Source organism: Cucumis sativus, chromosome 7 (genome assembly GCF_000004075.3).
Source record: "Cucumis sativus cultivar 9930 chromosome 7, Cucumber_9930_V3, whole genome shotgun sequence".
NCBI classification, from domain to species: Eukaryota; Viridiplantae; Streptophyta; class Magnoliopsida; order Cucurbitales; family Cucurbitaceae; genus Cucumis; species Cucumis sativus.
Window position 1 is genome coordinate 591,058 of NC_026661.2, and position 23,512 is coordinate 614,569.

Sequence of the window (23,512 nt, forward strand, 5' to 3'; positions counted from 1 at the left end):
ATCTATACATATGTTTATATTTATATATAAATAATTTATTTTTTACTTATATTTAAAGTCGTGTTAGTTTATTTTTATTTTAAAATTTCATCTAATAATTACATTAACTTAATTTTTTTATTATTAAATTTTAAATAAAACCATTGTTATTACTAATTTTAATTTATTTTAAATAAATAATTATTATTAAAAAATGAGGGGGAGGGGGGGGGGGGGGAGTTTGATCCTTTAACGGGATTCATCGACTCTTATCTTGACTCTCCAAAACAAGGAATGGGTTGGGGACTAGGATGGGAAATGCCCGTGTCTTGCCCAAACTTCATTGCTAACTCTAAAACCTCCATAGACAATTTGCATTAATATTATCTTAAATCATCCATTCAATAAAAAAAGTTAATAGGTCAAGGTAGATTTAATTATATCATTAATTCAACAATGTCGAAGGATCCTTTATTGACGTCAAACTCGAGTGAAATTACCAAAATACACTCGCGTACACACAAGAAAGTAGTCTCCCTCTCGCTCAAAATTGGTGTTGCTCTTGTTCATACTCGATATCTATCGTCTCACTAGTCTCAGCCATCTCATGGTATTGCTCCCTATTTTCTCACTCTCACTCTCTCACCCACCCTAGCACTCTCTCACCCACCCTCGCACTCTCACTCTTCACTGAAGTTGCTCCCATGGACTTCGACTTGATGTGCTAGAGATGATGAGGAGGAAAAAAAAAAAGGAAGAAAGACGTGTGAGAAAGAAAAAGAGGAACAAATATCGTAAGTTCACCCAATTATGTTGGACTAAGTGCATTTTATCTTTTTTTCTCTCAAAAACCATGTGTACTTGCCATTTTGGGGGTTTTTTTTAAAAATGGGTCATCCTCACAATTATTTCACCAGGATCAAATCAAAATCAACCCAAAACTTAGGTATAAAATTGTAATACTTTGAAATAATATTTTTTTCAATAATTTAATTTATATAAAAAGTGTTAATTTTTATAAATATAACAAAACATCAAAATTGATAGGAAGTCAGTAAAATATTTTCATAAATTACATATTTGTTTTTGATATTATGGATGATTCGTTACTCTTCCTTCCTCTTTTTCGCTATTTTTTCATCTTCTATTCTATATTTTTTTCTACTATTTTTATTCATTTCTTTTTCTTTCTTTCTTTCATTCTTCTTTTTTTTTCTTTCTTCCAACTTCTCTCCAGCATATTAAAATTGTTTGAATATTACTTTAATATGATCCAAACCATCACTTACCTAGTCAACAAGATTGTTTGATTTGAAGTCCTTAAGTCTTTTTTCGATCGTTTAAAATAAACTGCACGATCGTGTGAATATGATTTAAACGATTATATACTATAGTCAATTTATAGTTAAAAAGAACTATACAATCGTGTTGATACTACCTATTACACGTGTTTATGATTAATTAATGTGAGGTGTGAGTTTCTTCTGCCCGCAAAATTGTTTTAGTAAATATTTTGAGTTATGTTTACATTAAAATTGATTTAAAATGGAAGTGAAAGAGAAGTTGAACCCTAGCAATTAGCATGGTCTTAAGTCCAACTTCTTCAAAATCCTTTGACGTAACTTCCCACTTTTCCCAATTTCCATATCTTTCAGTTACTACTTCTCATTCGCCCTAGCACACTCCTCACCAATGGAAGAAGACTCGGTTACGGCGGACCTCCTCGACGACACCGCGGTCTCCGAGCACCCTCTTTCTCACTCATCCGACAACGGTACTCACTTGACGCCTCAACAACTAGTAGCCAAGGCCATAGCTCCCGTTAAGCGTGACTTTCTTCGCCCTCCGCCTCTCAGGTCATCCTCTAACAACCTTAAGGATGCTACTTCCACTGCTAAGAATGATGGTGATGATAAAGCTGCTCCCTCCACCTTGGTCAAGGAGAAGAAGTCCAAACGTCAATTGAAACGTGAACGCCGTCAGGTTAACTTCTCATTCATATCGCCTTTTGTTCTTGTATTACACTTCTGTTCCTTAACTTGCGTTATTTTAAGATGAATTGAATGTAGTTTGGAGTATAACCTTGTTTTCTGGAATTGATGGTGTACGGTTGATTTGCACAATGTAAAATACTTGCAAACGTTTGTGATGAGTATCACTGACTTCAACTCGGCCATGTATATATATATACGATTTCATGAACACGAATTGTTCAAAGTATAAATTATATAGTCTCTTCGATGAGTACAGATTATAACTATCGTACTTTACAGGAACAGAAGTCCACTCGTCACTTGTGTCCTGAAATAGCGAAGACAGGAGATGTTAGTTCATGTCGGTATAGTGATAAATGCCGATTTAGTCATGATATTGAAGCCTTTAAATCTCAGGTAGTTTATTGTATATCTCACTTCTAGCCAACTTTTGGTCTAACAAATTTTCTTTTCTCAAAGTAATTCGTGATTTTACCTTTATTTTTGACTAGAGGTTTGTGATCTCAGAAACCAGCTGATCTCGAAGGAGAGTGTCCATTCAGTGGTGCTGAACAACTTTGCCCTTACGGTTTAGCGTGTAGATTTGCGGGGACCCATAAGGAAGGTGTTCCTGCAGGTTCTTCAGTTACTTTGAAGAGATGCTCTGAAATGAATGGATTGAATAAAGATATTCAGAAGCTCTTATGGAAAAATAAGATGAAATTTCCCAAAGCTGATTCCAAACTCAAAGAACTTGGGCTCTTGGTATGACCAGAAAGCATTGTCTATCTTTTTTAGATCTTTTTCTTTTTCATGGGATCTGACATGCTATTTTGAGTTCTTGCGACACAATGTTACTTAAATCATGCATCATTTTGAGATAAGGGGTGAAGAGGCTATAGCTTTCAAGGAATCAACTCTAATGTAGTCTGTTTCCATTGCATAATTATTCATTGATGTAATCGTGGTGCTGCTAGGGGCATGGAAAGTCAAAATTAAGGGTCAAAGAAGATGAGGAAAATGCTGTATCGAATGACAGTGTGGTTGCGGACAGACCATGCTGCAGTGAAATGAACAATGACTTGGATGCTGACTTAGAGATCTCTGTGGAAGTGCCAGAAGAAAATGGGGAGAAAGAAGGAACATTTTCATCTGATGAATCTCGACCCCTGAAGAAATCAAAATCTTTGTCTTCAGAGAATTTTCATTCTGATCAAATTGACAATGGTGGTTTACATTTTATTTCTTTTTTCTGTTTATTTTCGTCCGGAGATGTTTAAGTTCAACTAGCCCTTTATTCTATAGTTTCATCTTCCTTCTGTTATTAATACTCTCATGTGTGCAACAGGGGCATGTATGATTGATGAAACTATCGGTGAGGGCCATGCGCCAATCGAATCTGAAGCTATGAACGACAGTGTACTTCTTGATAGTGATGCAAGTCTAAAACCACATCCACGTGAAAAAAAGCTTATTGATTTTAGAGATAAGCTGTATCTCGCTCCTCTGACCACTGTCGGTAATCTTCCCTTCAGAAGAGTTTGCAAAGTTTTAGGAGCAGACGTGACATGCGGTGAAATGGCAATGTGTACAAATCTATTGCAGGTTGTGCTCCCTTGGCTCTGCAGAAATTAATATCAATAAAGGGTCCTTAATTGATTTGAATCAGCTAGCAACTGAGTTCCAAATTATTGGTTTTAAAAATAATTTGTATGTTCTCATACAATGAATCATTGTATGTTTATGATAAGGCCCACCGGTTAACCATTTAGTAGTCTTATGATAATATGCAAGTATAGTTCCAGATAGAGTTATGTTAAAGATGGTTTGGCTTTTTTCATTTTAATCTAAAGTACACCTTATTTAGCATGTTTCTGGTTTAATAATTTTGTGATGATCTTCCCATTTCATTTTTGTAAGTACAATTAAATTAAACCTTCTTTTCATATTTACTTATATGGTATAGGGTCAAGCATCAGAATGGGCATTGTTGAGACGACATTCTTCAGAAGATCTATTTGGTGTACAGATATGTGGTGCATATCCAGACACTGTTTCGCGTGCTGTAGAACTTATAGACAAAGAATGCGTGCTTGACTTCATTGACATAAACATGGGATGCCCAATTGATATTGTCGTGAATAAGGGTGCTGGATCAGCTCTTCTTACAAAGCCAATGCGTATGAAAACTGTTGTAGAAGCAGCTTCGGGAATTGTGGATACACCCATAACAATTAAGGTATTGAGTGTCTTTATGTACATGTTTCATTTTCAATGGAATGACCAATATTGACTGGTGAAGTTGCTTTTAACTGAAGTTATGGGCAACCTCCTTACATTTCTCTTTTTCTTCCTTTGCCCTAAATTTATTGCATGAATTAGTGATGGTCTCATAGGTAAGTTTAGGAGAGAAAAGTTAAAACAGAAAATGAGACGGACAAACATTTTGGAGAATTTAAGAGGCTAAAATTTAATGGAGGATTAGCATTTGTAATGTGGGGAAAAATGTAAAATCATTCAATCATAGATTTACAAAGCATTGAGACGAAACCTGCAGTTAAATGAATGTCTGATAGACGTTCCCTCCAATGTATCAAAATTTGAGACTTTTTTAGATAAAAATTAAAAAAGAAGGATATGATTGAATATTTGACAACCTTGTTTCACGTTCACAGTATCATCAATTCTCCATGTATCAAAATTTGAGACTTGAATAGATATGATTTAAAAAATTTGTGTTGGTTTGCATTAGGAATTTATGATAAACAAAAAAATCAGTTCTGTATGGTATTGGATAGTGTATTGTTGATTTTGAATGACCAGCATGTTCTCTTTTAGGGGAGAGGGGAAGGGGAACTGTTATTACTTAGGTTGGTAATCTACATTTTGGTTAATTTTCACCAAGTTTTTCAATTTGCATAATGTAACTAGGTTCGGACAGGTTACTATGAAGGGAAAAACCGTATCGATTCGCTTATTGCAGATATTGGTAACTGGGGAGCAAGTGCTGTAACCATTCATGGTCGGACTCGTCAGCAACGATACAGCAAGCTTGCTGACTGGGAATACATCAATCGGTGTTCCTCGTTGGCTCCTGATTCTTTGCAAGTTATAGGAAACGGGGATGTATTTTCATATACAGATTGGAATGAACACAAGAATGAATGCCCAAAGTTAGCCACATGCATGATCGCTAGAGGAGCACTAATTAAGGTCTGCAAGTCAAGCTCTTTTGTTTATGACATTCTCTTTTCGTATGATTTTCTGTCTCAACCTTCAACTCAGTTGGGGAAGGATTAAAATATCAATATTTATGTCAATATCGATATATCAATTTTATGCCCTATCATTATCTACTAGTATTTATCTAAATCATAAAAATGATTTATACTAATAAATAAGTTGTTTTGAATTCCAAACTAAGTTGTAGACCTTATTATTAGTATTTATAATTATTATGGAATTAATAGATGGTGCTTTTTTAAAACTTTACTTTATGGATACTGAGAAAAGATATCCTCTCTGATTTATGGATATATCAGATGGAATTTTTGAGATATCGACCAATATTTTTATCCTTTTTGAAGCCATACTGAGCAACAACGCATGCATGCATAGATTATAAAAATAAAAAAAATAAATATATAATTAAAAAACTAGAACAATTTGTAAATGTTTTTCGAATTACTTGTTTTGTAAATATTCTTAAAAACCACCCCTATTTTCACACTAAATCCCTAATGTTCATATCATCTGTTGTCCTTTGCAGCCTTGGTTATTTACTGAAATTAAGGAACAGAGAAATTGGGACATCACATCAGGGGAGCGGCTAAACATCTTGAAGGATTTTGCTCACTTTGGACTTGAGCATTGGGGATCCGATTCCAAAGGTATGTCATTTATTGCTTGTTGCTCTTTATACTGATTTATATATTTTATTCTACGAAAGACTTAAGAGTGTGTTTGGATGAACTTTTTAAGTGTTTATATATATATTTTTTTTGCACTTACAAACATTTTTGAATACTTAAAAAGTCTATCCAAACTAGCACTAAGTTTCTGTTTGGAATTGATTTTGGAGGCGTTAAGAGTGATTACATGAAGAATTTAACTGTTTTAGTGTTTGATTAGACTAACTATTAATTGATCCAAAGAAATTTACAATTATACGGATTCATAATGTAGCTTTCGGGATCAAATTAAGTTTTTAAGATTCTCATATTATTCCATTTTATTCTTCTTTTTCACTTGTAAAATTTTCCCGAATCCTTATCTACTCCGTATTACAATTAATTTTTTTAAAAGCATGTTTGACGGCCATTAGTGCTATACCGTAGTCTCAAATTAAGACTAAATTTTGTTTAAATATTCAGCAAAGCCTTTCCTTTATTGTTACCGTGGGCTTCTTCCGTTGATCTTGATGCAACAATCCTTTCTTTTGTCGCTTTGTTAAATCTGCAGGTGTTGAGACGACAAGGCATTTCTTATTGGAATGGCTTAGCTACACATGTAGATATATTCCCGTTGGTCTTCTGGAAGTTGTTCCCCAACGTCTAAACTGGCGACCACCATCCTATTTTGGCCGTGACGACCTTGAGACGCTCATGTCCTCTGACTCTGCAGCTGACTGGGTAACACTATAACTCATGCTTAATAGTAATACCATTTCATTGCAAGGTGAAAAATCAAACCATCGAACTTGAATTGTACCCTCTCAATTTTGCAGATTAAGATCTCAGAGATGTTGCTTGGTAAAGTTCCTGATGGCTTCTCGTTCGCTCCGAAACACAAGTCCAATGCCTATGATCGAGCCGAAAATGGCTAATACACAGAATTCATCACCGTAAGGATATTGGATCGCTGCAATGCTCTTCTTGGTGCCATTCCTGTGGGAGTATAGCAAGGCCTTGCTGCCTAACATCGCCAAGTTTAGTTCAGCGGTTGAAGAGTTAACTTAGATTTTTCCACAAATTATTTATATATTTATGTTCTGATTACGTCATAAATCTGATGCAGTAAGAAAAAAAAAAGATAAATCTGTTGGGCTCTCTTTCTGTTGATTATTAAATTATTTATTATTATTTTTATTTGATAAAACTAGGTTTCTAGTCATCATTTTTGTTACATTTATTTTGTCCTCAATGGATTAATGACCCAATTTGTAGCATGATTTGTAGCAAGGAAAACAGAAATGAGCATGTTTTCTAGTTGCATAGGTAGGAGACGAGAGTTTGGCAAAGAGAACCTTTTATAGAAAAATGGTATATGAAGACCTCAGTGGTCATTTTTCGAAATGTGTTTTAAATCTTTGAAATTTTATTGACTCTATTAGGTTTTTAAACTTAAAGAATAATTTATGAAAGTTTAATTAGTAGCTTCTGTTATTCAAAATTTTATACAACTATTAAATATTATTAAATTTCATGTCTAATAAGATAACTTTCTATTGTATACTAAATATATTCGTAAATTGAACATGCTTGCATCCAGTTAAACATTAGAGTGAAAACTCTAAAATCTGTTAAAACATTTTTCAAATGTTTTTTTTTTTTGATAAAAATGAAGAATCAACTTTTAAATGTTGGGACCTATTAGAATCAAATTAAAGGTTTGAGTATTTGAGAAATAAATTTGGGTAGAAATGAGTTTAAATTTGAGTAAGGATCTCAAAAACGAAAATAGTTTTCAGTTTTTTTATTTGAATTTGGAATAAAATTTATTCAAAATCAATAAAGCATCTTAATTCGGCTTCTGCTTCTATCCAAAATTTCCTTTGCAAAATCCTTTGATGGCGCTTCCTCCAGTCCCTTATTCTCTGGAACCACCACTCTCGCTTTGGTATGTTTTTAAATTTTGATTGGTAGAACCTTTTCATTTTGAAATTGCTGTCTCTGGATCTCATCTTGAATTCAGTAATGGAAATTAATTAATTTTCATGTTCAACTGTCTTGATCCTTGGCAGGTTGCTCGTGCTTCGGCATTCTCTGTTAGACTTGTCTACGGAACCCTCATGCTCAAGTACCTTTAAGTTCGTTGATTTCAACAGATTGTTCCGTTGTTAGTGTCTCTAAAATGTCATTTCTCATTGCTCATTCCTGCAAAGAGTATCTTTGTGTTATGTGCTATGAATTGTCGCGTTCTAGATATGGGATGTATTTTTAGAGCGTAGTTTAACGCTCAATTCACAACCATGTGCAACCATTGAGCTCGTTGAAATCCATAAGCCGCATGGTTCGACTCTGGATCTCTGCCGTCCATCAATTTTTTCCTATTAACGTCCACAACTATAGTTCAAAACCCAAATTTCTCTCTACAAAGCATCAACTCCTTTCCCTTCTCAACCACTGTTCCTCAACGAATCACCTTTTTGAAATCCATGCACAAATCCTCGTCTCTGGCCTTCAAAATGACTCATTTTTCACCACGGAACTCCTCCGCGTCGCTGCTCTATCACCCTCCAGAAATCTCAGCTATGGCTGCTCTCTCCTCTTCCATTGCCACTTTCATTCCGCCACTATGCCATGGAATTTTATCATTAGGGGATATTCCTCGAGTGATTCTCCGCAAGAGGCCATTTCGTTATTTGGGGAAATGCGAAGACGTGGAGTCAGACCCAATAACCTCACTTTCCCTTTCCTTCTCAAGGCCTGTGCAACACTTGCGACCCTCCAAGAAGGTAAGCAGTTTCATGCTATTGCCATAAAGTGTGGTTTAGATTTAGATGTATATGTTCGGAATACTCTGATTTATTTCTATGGGTCCTGCAAAAGAATGTCTGGTGCACGAAAGGTGTTCGATGAAATGACAGAAAGAACTTTAGTTTCATGGAATGCGGTTATTACAGCGTGTGTTGAGAATTTTTGCTTTGATGAAGCGATTGACTACTTTCTGAAAATGGGAAACCATGGTTTTGAGCCAGATGAGACTACGATGGTGGTGATATTATCAGCTTGTGCGGAGCTTGGCAATTTGAGCTTAGGGAGATGGGTTCATTCTCAAGTGGTGGGAAGAGGGATGGTTTTGAATGTTCAATTGGGCACTGCCTTCGTCGACATGTATGCAAAATCCGGCGATGTGGGATGTGCTAGGCATGTATTCAATTGTTTGAAACAGAAAAGTGTATGGACATGGAGTGCAATGATTTTGGGTCTAGCCCAACATGGATTTGCGAATGAAGCTATTGAACTCTTCACAAATATGATGAGCTCCCCTATAGTTCCCAACCATGTCACCTTCATTGGTGTCCTATGTGCTTGCAGCCATGCTGGATTGGTGGATAAAAGCTACCACTACTTCAACCTTATGGAGAGAGTTTACGGGATAAAGCCGATGATGATACATTACGGATCAATGGTGGATGTTTTAGGTCGTGCAGGTCAAGTCAAGGAAGCCTATGAGCTCATCATGAGCATGCCTGTGGAGCCTGATCCAATTGTGTGGAGGACATTGCTGAGTGCGTGCAGTGGTCGTGACGTCAATGGTGGGGCTGAGGTTGCAGAGGAGGCAAGGAAGAGATTGCTAGAGCTCGAGCCAAAGAGAGGTGGGAATGTGGTGATGGTTGCGAACAAGTTTGCTGAACTTGGTATGTGGAAACAAGCAGCAGATTACCGGAGAACGATGAAAGATAGGGGAATAAAAAAGATGGCTGGGGAGAGTTGCATCGAATTAGGTGGCTCTTTGCGTAAATTCTTTTCAGGCTTTGATTCTCGAGCTGCTCCTGATGGCATTTACGATTTGCTTGATGGATTGAATCTGCATATGCAATTGACAAACTTTTAATGATGATTATATCTAAATGTTCATTTTTGGTTATCTAGGTTGCTTGACACAACCATTGATTATTTTGTATCAACTTGTAGGCTTCATGCTGTTCTCTATCTCTTTGCAGGGGTATAGGCTTCATTATTTTTCTTTTAGTCCCTCATAGAATCTGCTCCTTTTGAGTATTAGGTTCCTAACCGTGTTTGTAACGGTGATGCTAAAAGTAGTGGGTCTAATATAATGCTTAACCATGGTTAGATTAAGCACCTTTCATTTTTCAATTTCATTGCATAATTTGCTTACATATTTTTATTAAAGATAGATATAATTAGTTTAATTTCTCACAAATAATTAAATAAAATTTTAAAGATAGATATAATTAGTTTAATACAAGATTAAAATAATAAAAAGGAATAATATTTTTTGGAAACTCTACTAAACATATATATTTTTTAAAATCTTGAAAAAATAGATATTTGGTTAGTTTATTAATTAGATATAAATCGGTTAGGATAACTAAAAGATATTAGGGATAAAGATTCATATAGGAAATATTTGGTTCAATATTCTACCACAAATAAATATCAGATTCGGTTAGGATTGAACATAATATCAAGTTTGAAAATTTTAGTGGCGTTAGGATGCCAATATACTTTGTGATCCACTTTGCCTATAACTTCATGTTGGTTTGGAAAATTTAGTGGTGTTAGGATGCCAATATACTTTGTGATCCACTTCGCCTATGACTTCATGTTGGTTGAAGAGTTATTTTGGAAAAGTGTTAAACAAACACTTATGCCTTCTTCTACCGTATATAGCATGTTAGGAGGCATCTAGTAATGGAATATGGTTGCAAAATTTTGTCACGCTAACCTGCAAATAATAGTTGACAAAGACCAATAAAATTATTTTGTGACAATAACTTAGCAATAACGTATTCCAATAACAATAGAAGCAATACAAAGTCAAAGCATGTGGATGTAAAGCTTCTAGTTGTGAAAGAAAGAGTTCAGAGTGGTCAAATTTTGATAGAACACATAAAGAGCAAACTCGAACGTGACAGATCCATTGACTAAAAGTACACTACTAAAGTTTTCCATGAGCATGTTGTTCATGTTGATGTTAGTTAATTTTTTGATTCATTGGTTTAGTGGGAGTTTGTTATTTGACCTTAATTTGTTTGTTTTCTATATAGAATAAAGTTGATGATTTGTGTTTTATTATATGAACTTATTCATCATGCATGTAGTTTTGCAAATGCGGTTTAACATAAAGTTTTTTTTAAGAATCATCTCACTAAAGAATTTGGATAAGTTAGAAACAAGCACGATCTAGATCACTTTGTCATTTAATGTAATAGAATTGGTGACCAAGGAAGGTTTAGTTACAAGGATAGTGACAAAAGCGGAATTCTATTATTAAAATAATCTATTTATGCGCGCTTAAAGTTTATGTGATTTAATTATATCGGAAATACAAACATAGCTCAAGTGGAAGATTGTTAGACATATTTAAATAATACGTATAATTAAAGTGTGGTCTATGTATGTGAATTAAAAATTTATCACATTGAATTATTTTATTAAATTAAGCCTATTATGTGCTTTATTTAATTAAGGTCCAAGATTCCAAATTGAGTATAGATTAAATGGGTAGAAGCCTATTCCTAGATTGATTAGGATTTAATAGGGATCCTAATTGAACTAAATATATAAAGAAACTTAGGGCTATGGTCCTTAATATACTAAAACAATAAGCACTCAGTATTTCTTGTATCCCATCAAGAGATCAAAGATCCCATTAAGGACATGAAAGGTTTTGGTTGAGGAAGACAATAGCCATTAGACAACGGTCATTTTATAGTCATCATCAATGGAATTTGGTATGTAACTTATTCTTGACAATTTGACATGAATGATCTTGGGTTAATCTTTTATATAGATTTAAAGTATTTATGCCAATAGATAAAACTCTTAGAGTTATACTTAGGTTATAAGACGAGCATGAATGAGTTCAATCTAGACAAAGATCTCTCTAATCTCCAGTTCCAAAGTGACAAGGATGCATTGAAGATGGTTGTATTCTATTTCATTGAGCTCCTAATAATGGGGAAGGAAATGAGGTAACATATAGGATAGGACGACGTTGGGCTTCTTTGATGATTTGAATGATTTTTGTAGCTAGGACTAGGTAACATGATCTTTGTTAAAACCCTAACTAGCTTGAAAAGTGTATTATTAAGTGTGAAAGTTGCAATATATGATACGAAACTTGTGAGAAATAAGTCACCCGAGTTCTATAAGTTATTTGAATTTTTGTTTTCTTTCCAGGGTTCATAATGTTGTTTAATTATATTATTGTTTGTTCTTATCACATACAATTATAATTATAATTGCATTTGTTTTTATTTCTAAAATTTGTAGGTTTAGTCATGTATGAGATAATTTTGTCACTTAAGGGAGGGGTTATGATAAGGCTTCTTATGTTAATGTTATACCACATATTATGCGATGGAGTTGCATGTACTCACTTGAGATTGAAGGTGATTCAAACACAGGTTTTTGGGTCCTAAGTGGTAAGTCTTTTTTTTAAGTAATATTTTAGGTTTTAAGGTTTTGTACCTAACTTTCTTAATTCATGGTTATGTGTAGGCTCATATAACAATTTTAAGCTAAACAATGAAAAGTGAGCATACTTGAGTTGAACGTTAGATATTCCAACCACTGAAAGTTATATAGATCATCCCGCTCCATAGCCTAATAATGTGGTTAGTTCTCATAATGTGGATGATCGTGAAGAACATGTATATGGTGACAATATTGGCCCTGAAGATCCATTTATGGGTAGTGATCATGTCACAGTCATTAAACATAATATGATTGAGTAATTGGTAGCTCTTTAGCTCTTTAGTGGAGCATTTGAGATGGGTCGACCATCCAAGGTTGTAAGACTAGTATATCAACAAATCCCTATGATGTCTTCTATTTAGAAACATGACAGATCGAAAAATATGGGCTCTACATAATTAGCCACCCACTAGTCACTATGTATGACACTTACAACGAGAGTATGCGAACACGGAGATATCATAGTAACCAAACTCGCCACACATACAAGTACATTTTTATGCAAAATAACGCAAGGATTTAGATGATTGTCTACTATCTTAACTCATGGTGATCTATTGGTTTTTCTTATGCAAAATAACGCAATAAACGATGTGATGACTTTGAGAAAAAATGTGCTATTTTTTAAAAGTGAGGTGAAAACTAAAGAGTTTTTAAAAAATGTAACAAAACGGAAAATGGAAAAAGTATACATGCGCATAATGATAAATACAAAAAATGCGATTAATTGGCACACCCTGTGAGTGTAATATATTTGCCCAACTTTTTTCAAATTTCTATGCTACTTGGTACATGCTCGTTTAAATTTAGGTAACCAATTTTTTTTCATGATTTTTTGGTACACAATCGTTACCAATTGTTTAGGTTTGGATACTCAATATCCTAATTTTTTTTTTTACCAAATTTGGTAAAACAAATAACTTGCATTATTGACTTTTTGATTTTATTAAATAAATATTGGGGTATTGTTTAAGAAAAATTAACCAAAACCGAATGATTTATTTTGGAAAATTTACCAAAGATTAAAGTGGACCTGAGCGCACAGAATCTAAACTGCAAGTAGAGAGAGTGAGTCGAAGCTTCAAATTCCTTAGGGCTCCTCGCTTCTTCTAATCGGCTTCTACTTCTACCAAAATTTTCATTCGTTCTTCTTCTCTGCTTCCCTTTGCAAAATCCTTTCATGGCACTTCCTCCAGGCCCCTATTCTGGAACTAGCACTCTCGCCTTGGTATGTTTTTCTTTATTTCCCATCGTTTTCACTAATTTTTCGGTCTATACATTTCATGTTGCCATTGCTATTTGTGGATCTGACTTTGATTCAATACTCGAATTTAATGTTCATATTCAACGTTTTTTTACCCTTCTCCTTCTCAGGTTGCTCGTGCTTCGGCGTTCTCTGTTGGACTTGTCTACGGGAGCCTCAAGCTCAAGTACCTTCAGGTTTGTTCATCTGGGATCTATTTCTGTTTGCTTGTTTTTCTCGACAATCTTGGATTTCTTTCGATTACAGATGTAGATGCAGGATATATTTTTAGGGCCAATCTGAATGTCTCTGTGCTTTGAGATTAGTTTCAAGTGTATTCTTCAAGAATTTTTATTTCTATTTATAAGACCCGAAGTCTTTAGATTGATTCAAATATGCCGTTTGAGAATTTTACCTTTAAAAAGAGTTAAGAAAATTGATGCGGTCTGGCTGCTTAGTTGTTAGAGTAAATTCGCAGACATGGCTTTTATAAAAATGAAGGGCCACAATGTAGTTTGAACAAATGATGGTCTTGGTTAATTTATCATTTTGAAATTTATATTTTGAACATTTTTTTTTCTTGAAGCACAATTCGTCTATTTATGTTTACATAATATTTGATAACTATATTAAAATAGATTATTTGGTCTAAATGTCTAATGCCGTGAAAGGATCAATTGTTTTTAATGGGCTGTCAAACTTCTTTGAACTTGGAGATCATGGAATGAAATTATTTTCAGAGTTCGAACATAGAGTTTGGTTTGTGAACCATGGTAAATATGCTTGGTCTAGGACTTCATTTGTGAAATTCCATTAATATACTCAATGACGACCAATGGTTTAGTCTTCTACTTCTAGTTTCATTCCTTTTCAATTTCAGTTTGACTTATAGGAATTGTGCTCTTACAATCTCATGTTATTTCTAGCTGTCTTTTGAGGCCATTCTAAATGCACCTGTCTGATTTTAGAATTTTATTTCCGTTACTATTTTATCACCACAGGCGAAGGCAAAATCTCACAAGAAAGCTGAAGCAAAGGCTCATCACTGAGGTATGGCTAATTTCGGTCTGTGTCAAAAACGAGGCACTGGTTGAATTTCAAAGGGAAATAATACATTGTAGTTGGTCAAAATCTATTTTTCTTTAATAATTTTTTTCCCATGTTGCATTGGATGGCTCTATATTCCTTGAAGAGTTATATAGATGTATCTTACATCGGTCTTAAGGACTATATTTGAAAGCTACAATTAGTTTTGATGGATTGATGAGAGGACAAACAGATCACGATTCCTTTCTTTGATTGAAAATGAATAATTTGCTTGTCATCTTTCTTGGTGCAGGTGTTGGGTTAATTCATTAATGTTTATTCATCTGTATGTTATTTTTTTTTTCTAATAAACGTACTCTACTTGGAATTTGAAATATGATGGGGTTTATTTATTTATTTTTTGTTATAAGATAAGAAATTAAGTTTTAGAAAACAAGGGAACATCCAACAGCCATCGTGTTGAGGGTCTAGTGGTACTGGGATGTGCCAAAAAAACAAAGAGAACGGCATAATAGGCTCAAGGTTCAAATTTTTGTGACCACTTAGTTTGTGATACTAAGATTCTATTATTTCTATTTTCTCGTAATTAAATCTTGTAGGTAGAGGTGGTTGACCATGGGGTGAGTCGAGATCAAGGTTTAAAATTTGTGTTGGCATGTCAATACAATAATCAACATTTCAAACTTTGCTTGTCGTTTCAGGTTAATTTTTGGTATTGGTACAAAATGGTAAATCTTTAGTTTGAGGAATAGTATTTGAAAGTTTGAATTTATGTAACTGTCGCATAGCTTCCAGACCAAGCATCGTTGTCTTGAATCAGCTCATTGGCTTTATCGTGTTCTCCATCCAAACATCTTCTTACCATGTCTTAACTGAAATGCTTTTATTTTTCATGTGACTATTATTTTTCTTAAATACATTTTTTGTACTCTTTCACTACTTTGAGGAGGAGCATGTTGCTTTGAGCATTAGTTTTTTTTCGTTATATCAATGAAAATTTCAGTTTCTTGTTTAAAGATTTTCACGTAGTACAAATCCTTCATAATCGGAGGCTGCTTTGTGTTATAGGTTCATTTTGTTGGGGCCTCGCTCCTCTGCCCTCAGGCTGTGCTTTTTTCTGATTACTACATAATTGCTCCTCATAGAAAAAGTTATCTAGTGATTAGGTTTTGTAAATTCATAGTTTAAGAGAGTAAATTCACCTATCAATTGTTAGCTTTGTTTTTCAAACTCCATACAAACAAAACCTTGGAGTTCAAACCTACTCCTAGGATGAAGGAAATTCCAAATAGAAGCTTGTTATAACTTATAAGTACACACAAACTTTCAGTTTTGTATTTATTTCAAAATTCAATGTTTGGAAATACTCAGACAAGGTTCTTTATAAAATACTTTTCCCCCCTTAGAAATATCGAAACATTAGATATCTGTTATCTACATTGACACAACATAAAACTTGTTGATACGGGTGTAGCTCAACAAGCATTATGTATATACTCTTGTTCAATATGTCAGATTTGAATTCTCCCATCTGCATATTGTTGAAAATAACATAGAACTCTAAAAGAAAACATTTACCTAAGAAAAGATTGCATCATTATAGAAAATGTCCAGTATTCCAATAAATTGGCAAAGTGTGAAACACAAAGTTTGGTTTGTATGTGGTTTCCAACCTAAATGAATCATATTAGAATATGGTTGTTGTTGGAGAAGCTCAATCAGAGCAACAAAATCTCATATTTCCTTCACCCTCCTGAGGTCTGGGGATGCTCTCCATTAAGGATATCTGTATGTTGTTCAAACTTTGTACTTAGAATCTTGTCCTTTTGTATTTCTATGCTTCCATGTGAAATGTGCTGTATTCGACAGCTTTGGGTCTAGAGATCTTGTTTCATCCAAATGTAGGGTTTTCTATCTTTCTTTCTTTCTGGTGTATATATATATATATATATGATATTAGAGGGACTCTCGTATCTGTTGAGATGTCTTAGAGGGGACTCTTGTATGTGTTGGCATGTCGTGGTTTTGACTTCACACATCGACCAGGCACACGGGACTTTCGGATCTGTTGACCTTGTGTGGTTTTAGATGATGTGGTTAACTTCATCCTCATTTGGAGGAAAAACTCAAGTATAGTAATAGTTGACATCTGTCATGGTTCTAAATAACGAATTAAGGCAACAGGAAGAAACAGGAGGATAAATTGTGAATTGAAATTGATTTATGGGATTAGTAAAGTTTCTGGCTTTAATTCCATAGTAGATGGTTGGTTATTGATCGTACAAATGAAATATTACACTACTAGTAATACTATGGTACTATATGGCAAAAGAAACCTACATCTCACTACGAAAAGTTTTAATTAATGATTGTGTTAAATTCTGAATCAAAATAATTGAGAAGGCAAAAACATTTTTGTTATGTTGGATGGGTGCTTAAATTAATTTTGTTGTTTTAAGAAAGATTCAATTGATATCTTAAAAGATGAGGGGAAAAAAATCTCCAAATTCGTAAATACATTGGAGAAATTGTAATATGAGAAAAAAGGGGAAACAAATGCAAATCAAAAGCTGAAGAGAAAAAGCATAAGCAAATAATAATAACAATAGAATTTATAACACTGACAAAACACGTCTCCATGTAACCATTGTTCTAGTGTTTGTTTCTTAATTTTTCTAAATAAAAGCTATCAGTGATAACAACTCTAACCCATAGCTCTAAATGTGATAAATGATTAGTTTACACATTTCTCAAAATTTTCACTTAATCTAATAAATGCTGTCGATGTTTGTTATTATCAATAGTTGTTACTATTTTTCAACATTACGAGTGTTTGTAGATTGATAACTGTTATAAGTTGTTATCAATCAATTACTATAAACAGTAGCAGTTATTAGCCATAGCTGCTATTAATGATAGCCACTAAATGATTTACTTGACATTTTAAAACTTTTTACTTATCAATGGGTTAACATTTGCTATTTTTATAAATATTTTATCACTTATCTAAGTTTTTAGTTTATTTTCTAAATTGTATTATTTGGTGTAAATTTTCAAAAGATAAAGACTCCAATCAGACTAAAGATTGAAACCAATCTACAACATACCAAAAACCATCTTATTGGTCCTGTTTTAGATATTAGTTTTTTCTTTCTTTTCTTTCATTGATTGGGTTTGATTCTTAGGTGACTTGAAAAACGGAGACAACAAAACTTACAAATTACCTCTGGTATTAAGTTAAAGCTAGGAATTTTTTTTAATACATAAGTAAGCATGAATAGAATAGCTTTATTGAGCTTTGTCATTTTTCCTACTTGATTCCTCCTCATTTCAAATAAAGCTGCTCCCCATTAGCATTAATATAGAGAGGAAATTATATCAAAACAGCTATATGATAAACTGCAACAAAATCCATAAAATCAAAACAAATCTGAATTCATTTTCAAACCTCTTCTTCTACCTAGTTAAATTCATTTCAATGCATGCTTATAATAATTTAAAATCATAACAAAGTCTCCTCAAACAGTTATTAAAATATGTTTCAGTAAAAAAAAAAACGCAATTTTAACCATTTTTAAACCATTGAAATGAAACTTTTGGTTATGTCAATCTAGACAACAAATTGTAGGTTGTTTGACCATAAGGTATCTAAATAGATAGAACATGTATTGCAAAATAATTTATGGGATATTAAAGTGAGAATAAGCAAATGAATCAAATATTTATGGAAGTGGTCTGTTTGTTTTAGATATGTCTGAAACATGGCTTTGGGTTTTTGAAAAGTTTGATCTCAAAATCATTAGGGTTTTATTAATATCAATAAATTGCCATGTCTCAAACACAAGCTTTTGCTTTTGTCTTGTTTCTTAATTTCAAAGATATCAAATGGGAACCATTTTGAGATATTGTTGTTTCTACAATTTCATCCTCTCCATTATGGGTATGTCTACAATTTCATCAACTTTGTACTTCAATCTGTCTTTTTAATGTTTTCTTTATATGATTCAATTTGATGCATTTGACAGCCTTTTTGTTCTTTTATATATATGGATGTGAGAAATGGGAAATGGGAAATGGGAAATGAGAAATGGTGGGTTTTCTTTATTCGAATATTACATGTCTTTGTGATCAATGTAGATTGATAACAATTTGGTGTGCTCATTTTTACTTTTCTGACTAACAAAAAGTTATTTTGGCTTAGTCTTATGACTTTGTTTAATTTTAAACTTTCAATTTTATTTGGTTGTTTAAGTTTGAATACAAATTACGAATTTAAGGTCTCGAGTTTAGAAGCAACATGAATGAACCGAAAACACATATAAACAAGAAAGATTTTAAAAATATGAAAGTGTACGTGGTTAAGAAAGAGTAATACTTGAAAGTTATTATCTATATATACCAATAAAATGCACATTTCTTATTCAATAACTCAATTATAAGAACTTTTCAAGGTTATGCATACTTAGTTTGAATCAATTATAAAATACATGTGATGTAAGAGACGTAGGACAATGTCGGAGCCATCAATTATCAAACATAAGTTCCAAATTTGGGACCTAGGCCATTATAATGAAATTGTAAGTGTGAGAGTAGTCTAATTTCTTATAATTACTTCTAATTTTGAAGTTACTAAACATTAATTTGATTTATATTATTGTTGATTTTTTAAAAAGTGGTAAAAAATAGAAGAAAAAGAAACTATTTTGATTGAGTTAATATAAAGAACTGGAATTATTTATTAAGATATTTTAAATGGAAAAGTAATGCATATATAAATTAAGAAATCAAATGCATCATATGATTTAGAAACAACAATATCAAAAAAGCTCATATTATATAACTTCAAATCAATTTAGTTTTATTGATTTTTAGTATTTTCTTTTTGTAAAACATTGGACAGGTGGTTGGAAATAATTTCAAGAATATAAATTTTCAATTCCCATCTTTTATTTTTTCCTCATTCAATTCTAATTTTAACAAAGAAAAGTTAGCTTTGGTTGGAATCTAGAAAATAAATCCAAATAAAAAGTTATATATAATTAATCATGTTCAAGCATTTTGAACAACATTCCAAAGACCATGATTAATATGTCTCTAATTAAGTAGTGTTATTAAAAAGAGAGTGATTAGTGATTTAGTGATTAGTGATATTCTCTTAATTAGGTGCCTCAATTAGTGGAAGCCATACACATTAGATTCTCTCTCTCTCTCCCCCCAATTCTTCACTAACTTTACTTATTTTCTAAACAAAAACAAAAGACCAATCTTTAGAAAGATTTGAAAACATTATAATAAAGTTAGAAATGAGAGCAAGTTGCAAAAAAAACCATAAATATGATCAATTACATATATATATATATATATATATATATATATATATATATATATATATATACATGACTAATTCAAACTTTCAACGGTAAGATTTAAGCCTCAAACTTGTAAATGATAAATGATAAAAGAATTTAATTAAACTCTCAAACTTAGTGTACCAAATTATTGTTGCTATTATTAATTGAAAAGAGTTAGAAGTAAGAGAGAGGAGAAGAGAAGAGAAGAGAGGGAAAGTGTAATGAGATAGATGAAGGGATGGCCCCATCATATATTCCCTAAATCTTCGATTGGGTTCAAAGAAAAACTTAAAAAGATTAGTATTCATTTTGTGTTATGTTAAAAACAAAACCCTAAGCAGACAACACATCATGGGGAGTTTCCCATAAACGAAAACAAAACAATTTCTTTCTCTTTCTTTTTCTTTTTCTTTCTTTTTTCTTTTCTTTTTTTTTAAATTATATATTTATAATTATCACACACACACACACAATTGCATTTATTTGTGTCTTTTCAATGTGAAATTTAATCATTATTACTAACAAATTATCATCCACTTTAGATCTGTTTGATAGTGTCTTCTTTATTTTCTTATTACTATATTTATTTGTTGTTCTTTTTCTATTCACTTGGGGATTTATTTCTTTTTCCTTTTAAATATAGATTATTTTACATTTTATTAATCGAATAAAAATAGGGGTAATTAGTTTAAATGGTTGAAATAATTGTATTGGGATTTATATATAGTTTAGATGCATGTGTTCATCTATGTATATATATAGGGTTAGTTATATGTGAAGACAATAAGTTTTGTTTTATAATATAACATGGTCTATTATTTTGAGTTTAAACTCACATGATTGGATTAAAACATAACCCAAATTGTTAGACAACAATATCTCTCATTTTTAGATTGTTAGTTGAAAATTTATTCCACTCATATACTTATAATATATATCTAAGAAAAAAGTAACTCAATATAAAATAATCAAAGGAGCTAGATAAATAATATAGGAATTTGTAGTTAAGCACCCTAACCCTAATGTATTATGTAGTACTTAATTATAACACAGTTCATATTATATTGATCCTATAGTTCTGATAAAGTGTCAGAAGTTGAGGATTACATGTAACTGATCTAAGCAGCAAATGTTAAACAAAAGGGACATAAGACTTCTCTTAATATATAGATTTATAGGGCTAAGTTTAAGAGAGAATATTGTGAGTATTTAATGATAAAATCCACATTGTGCTTAGGAATATATTTAATCAGTTTGAAGAGATTGGTTATGGGAGTTTGCAAAGCAATTAAGAGAAACAAATAAAATATAATTGAGTTTCAAAACACACTAAGTCCAACAGTTTAGTCAGACGATTGAGATCATGTGTTGGCCTTTTAAATTGCACAAAACAAACCATAATCTCTTTCAAATCTTTATTTGTTTGTTGTATACATTTCTAACATACAACAGACAGTTTAATTACTAAGCTTTTTTTATAGATATTACGATATATGGGTTAAGTGGATGTCCATTTTTAATATCTATCGTCAAGTGTCAAATTATAACTAAGTTATTTGTTATCCACGTGTCTCAATATAAAATAAGATTAGTTCTATTAGATCTACCATCTATTTATCATTTTCATAGTTTGATATAATAACGAAAAATACTTACCATTGAGTTTTTCAGTGAATACATTTTGTATATTTTTATAAGACTTGAAAGGATGCTTGGTTTGGTTTAAGGAAGTTTGAGCACTTGTTTCAATCAATACTTTCTTAAATAGTAATAATAATAATAATAAAATTAATAAATCAAACAAAATTCAAGCAAATGAAACATTATATTAGATCATATAAATTGTAGGTTAGATGATAATAATAATAAAATTAAATGTTGGGATTTGTTGATATCTTCATGTGCGATGTAGCCGGTTAGAAAGAGGCATGGTGAGGTGTGACGATGAGATCGTGATGCGTTGTGGTGTCAGTGAACACATATAAGATGTTATGCTTCGACAGGATCATCGTTGAGGTGTTGTAGTTCTCATGCATTGACACTCTTATGATCATTGAGGTGTTACAAAACCTGTCACTATAAAAAGTCATTCTAGTCTCATTTTGATCCATTCGAAAATCATACTCTTATAAATTCTCTAAAAAAACTTCTTCTCTTTTTAGTTTCGAGCAAAGTCTTTCAAGAGTATTTGTTTTTCAATATGTTTAGGTGTAATAATATTGATAGAGTATTTTTGTTGTTTTATTCTAGAGACTAGGCAAAAATCAACAATTGTTTGCACTCTAGCAGAATCGCGTAACATCTTAAAAAGGAGTGTGATATGTGACTCAGTCTTCATCTAATAAGTTTATGTTTTGTAGTTAGGCGTTTAATACTTCAGACATCTATCGGTCTAGGCATTCAATCCAAACATCCACCAACCAAGGCATTATTCTTCAGTTTCGGTGTCCTTAATCAAGTGACTAACTAATTAGGGCGGTCAAGTTTCAAGCTTCTTTTGATTTAGGCGTTTCAAACATTCAGCCATCTAACTCTTGCTTCCAGTACCTACTACTTTACCCCATTATTGGTTTACTTTGTTAACACATAATTAGTAAGAAAAACTAAATTTCTATGCAAAAGTTGATGGGTGAAATGTTTTTGAAGTTATTTTTTAACCAAACATTAATCTGCTCATATTAGTTTTTAAGTTATTAGATTGTTTTTCTAATTCATAAACTTTTTACCTTTTTTTTTTTACCAATTTCTATATAAATTTATTTTGGTCATTATCATTTGAATTAATGATTTTAATATAAATTTGGATATCATCAACTTGAAAAATGACACCTACCTAACTAACGAATTGCATGTGATTTCAAATACATGAACATATTTGATCATCAAAGATATTAAATGTTACCTCAAATTCCCACAACACTTTCTCTACATTAAATTAATTAATTAATAATCATGCCCATAGTTGAAATAATTATTATGTTCAACCTAAGAAATATTTAGCCAAAACACAGTTTTTAAAATACGAATATTTCTAAATATGACGTTTTCTAGTGTACCAATTTTTTTTTGTTTAATCAACAATCATGGTATAAAAATTGTCAACAAAAATTTAATTTAATGCTTTAAAATTATTATTATTTTAAATATACATATATTAATGGTTCTAAAACATTTTGTTAACATATGTCTCGCTATCAATATAAACATTTTTTTATAGTTGTAATTGAGATTATTTAAGATTCAAACAAATAAATTTAAATACAATATTTATCATAGTTTTTTTCTAAAAAAATTGAATGGCTGAGAATATAAGAAATTGTTGTTTAAGAGATTTTATTTTAATTGATCATATAATAAAAGACTATAAAATGATAGAACAAAGATGTCACAAATTCATTGAATCCATTTGACTTAGGTGGGATTTGTAAACATAAAACAGTATTTATTTTTTGCATCCATGCTCTAATCTTTTATGTTTGTCCAATTTTGTCATTAATCTAATAAAGTTTTCCACTCTAATTGTAATTTATT

At 32.1% G+C, this 23,512-nt stretch overlaps 2 protein-coding genes and 1 long non-coding RNA gene across 4 annotated transcripts; all 3 read left to right on the top strand.

Annotated features, from left to right (window-relative positions):
• Positions 1 to 1,537: 1,537 nt before the first annotated feature.
• Positions 1,538 to 7,119, top strand: LOC101215945 (tRNA-dihydrouridine(47) synthase [NAD(P)(+)]-like). Its single transcript, XM_004148500.3, has 10 exons — positions 1,538 to 1,962; positions 2,253 to 2,369; positions 2,481 to 2,717; positions 2,930 to 3,179; positions 3,301 to 3,557; positions 3,919 to 4,191; positions 4,884 to 5,165; positions 5,722 to 5,842; positions 6,414 to 6,583; positions 6,679 to 7,119. The coding sequence occupies exons 1-10, from the start codon at positions 1,672 to 1,674 to the stop codon at positions 6,775 to 6,777; spliced, it is 2,097 nt and encodes a 698-aa protein (XP_004148548.1). The 5' UTR covers positions 1,538 to 1,671; the 3' UTR covers positions 6,778 to 7,119.
• Positions 7,120 to 7,630: 511 nt separating this feature from the next.
• On the top strand, positions 7,631 to 9,994 carry LOC101216677 (pentatricopeptide repeat-containing protein At2g36730). Of its 2 annotated transcripts, XM_011660269.2 has the most exons (3): positions 7,631 to 7,790; positions 7,915 to 8,628; positions 8,872 to 9,994. In XM_011660269.2, the coding sequence occupies exons 2-3, from the start codon at positions 8,181 to 8,183 to the stop codon at positions 9,729 to 9,731; spliced, it is 1,308 nt and encodes a 435-aa protein (XP_011658571.1). In that variant the 5' UTR covers positions 7,631 to 7,790; positions 7,915 to 8,180; the 3' UTR covers positions 9,732 to 9,994. The 2 variants fall into 2 exon arrangements, with proteins under 2 accessions (XP_011658571.1, XP_004148551.1); XM_004148503.3 differs by having other exon boundaries at positions 7,915 to 9,994.
• A 3,328-nt stretch (positions 9,995 to 13,322) lies between these two features.
• On the top strand, positions 13,323 to 14,952 carry LOC101216434. The gene is made up of 3 exons (XR_969967.2): positions 13,323 to 13,568; positions 13,715 to 13,780; positions 14,585 to 14,952. It is a non-coding gene; the product is annotated as an uncharacterized LOC101216434 (long non-coding RNA).
• The last annotated feature ends 8,560 nt before the right edge of the window (positions 14,953 to 23,512 follow it).

Coding starts and splice junctions, on each gene's coding strand:
- LOC101215945 (XM_004148500.3), top strand. CDS start 1,672: ATGGAAGAAGACTCGGTTACGGCGGACCTCCTCGACGACACCGCGGTC. Junction 2,718..2,929: donor TCAAAGAACTTGGGCTCTTG/GTATGACCAGAA, acceptor TGGTGCTGCTAG/GGGCATGGAAAGTCAAAATT. Junction 5,166..5,721: donor CTAGAGGAGCACTAATTAAG/GTCTGCAAGTCA, acceptor TGTCCTTTGCAG/CCTTGGTTATTTACTGAAAT.
- LOC101216677 (XM_004148503.3), top strand. CDS start 8,181: ATGGTTCGACTCTGGATCTCTGCCGTCCATCAATTTTTTCCTATTAAC.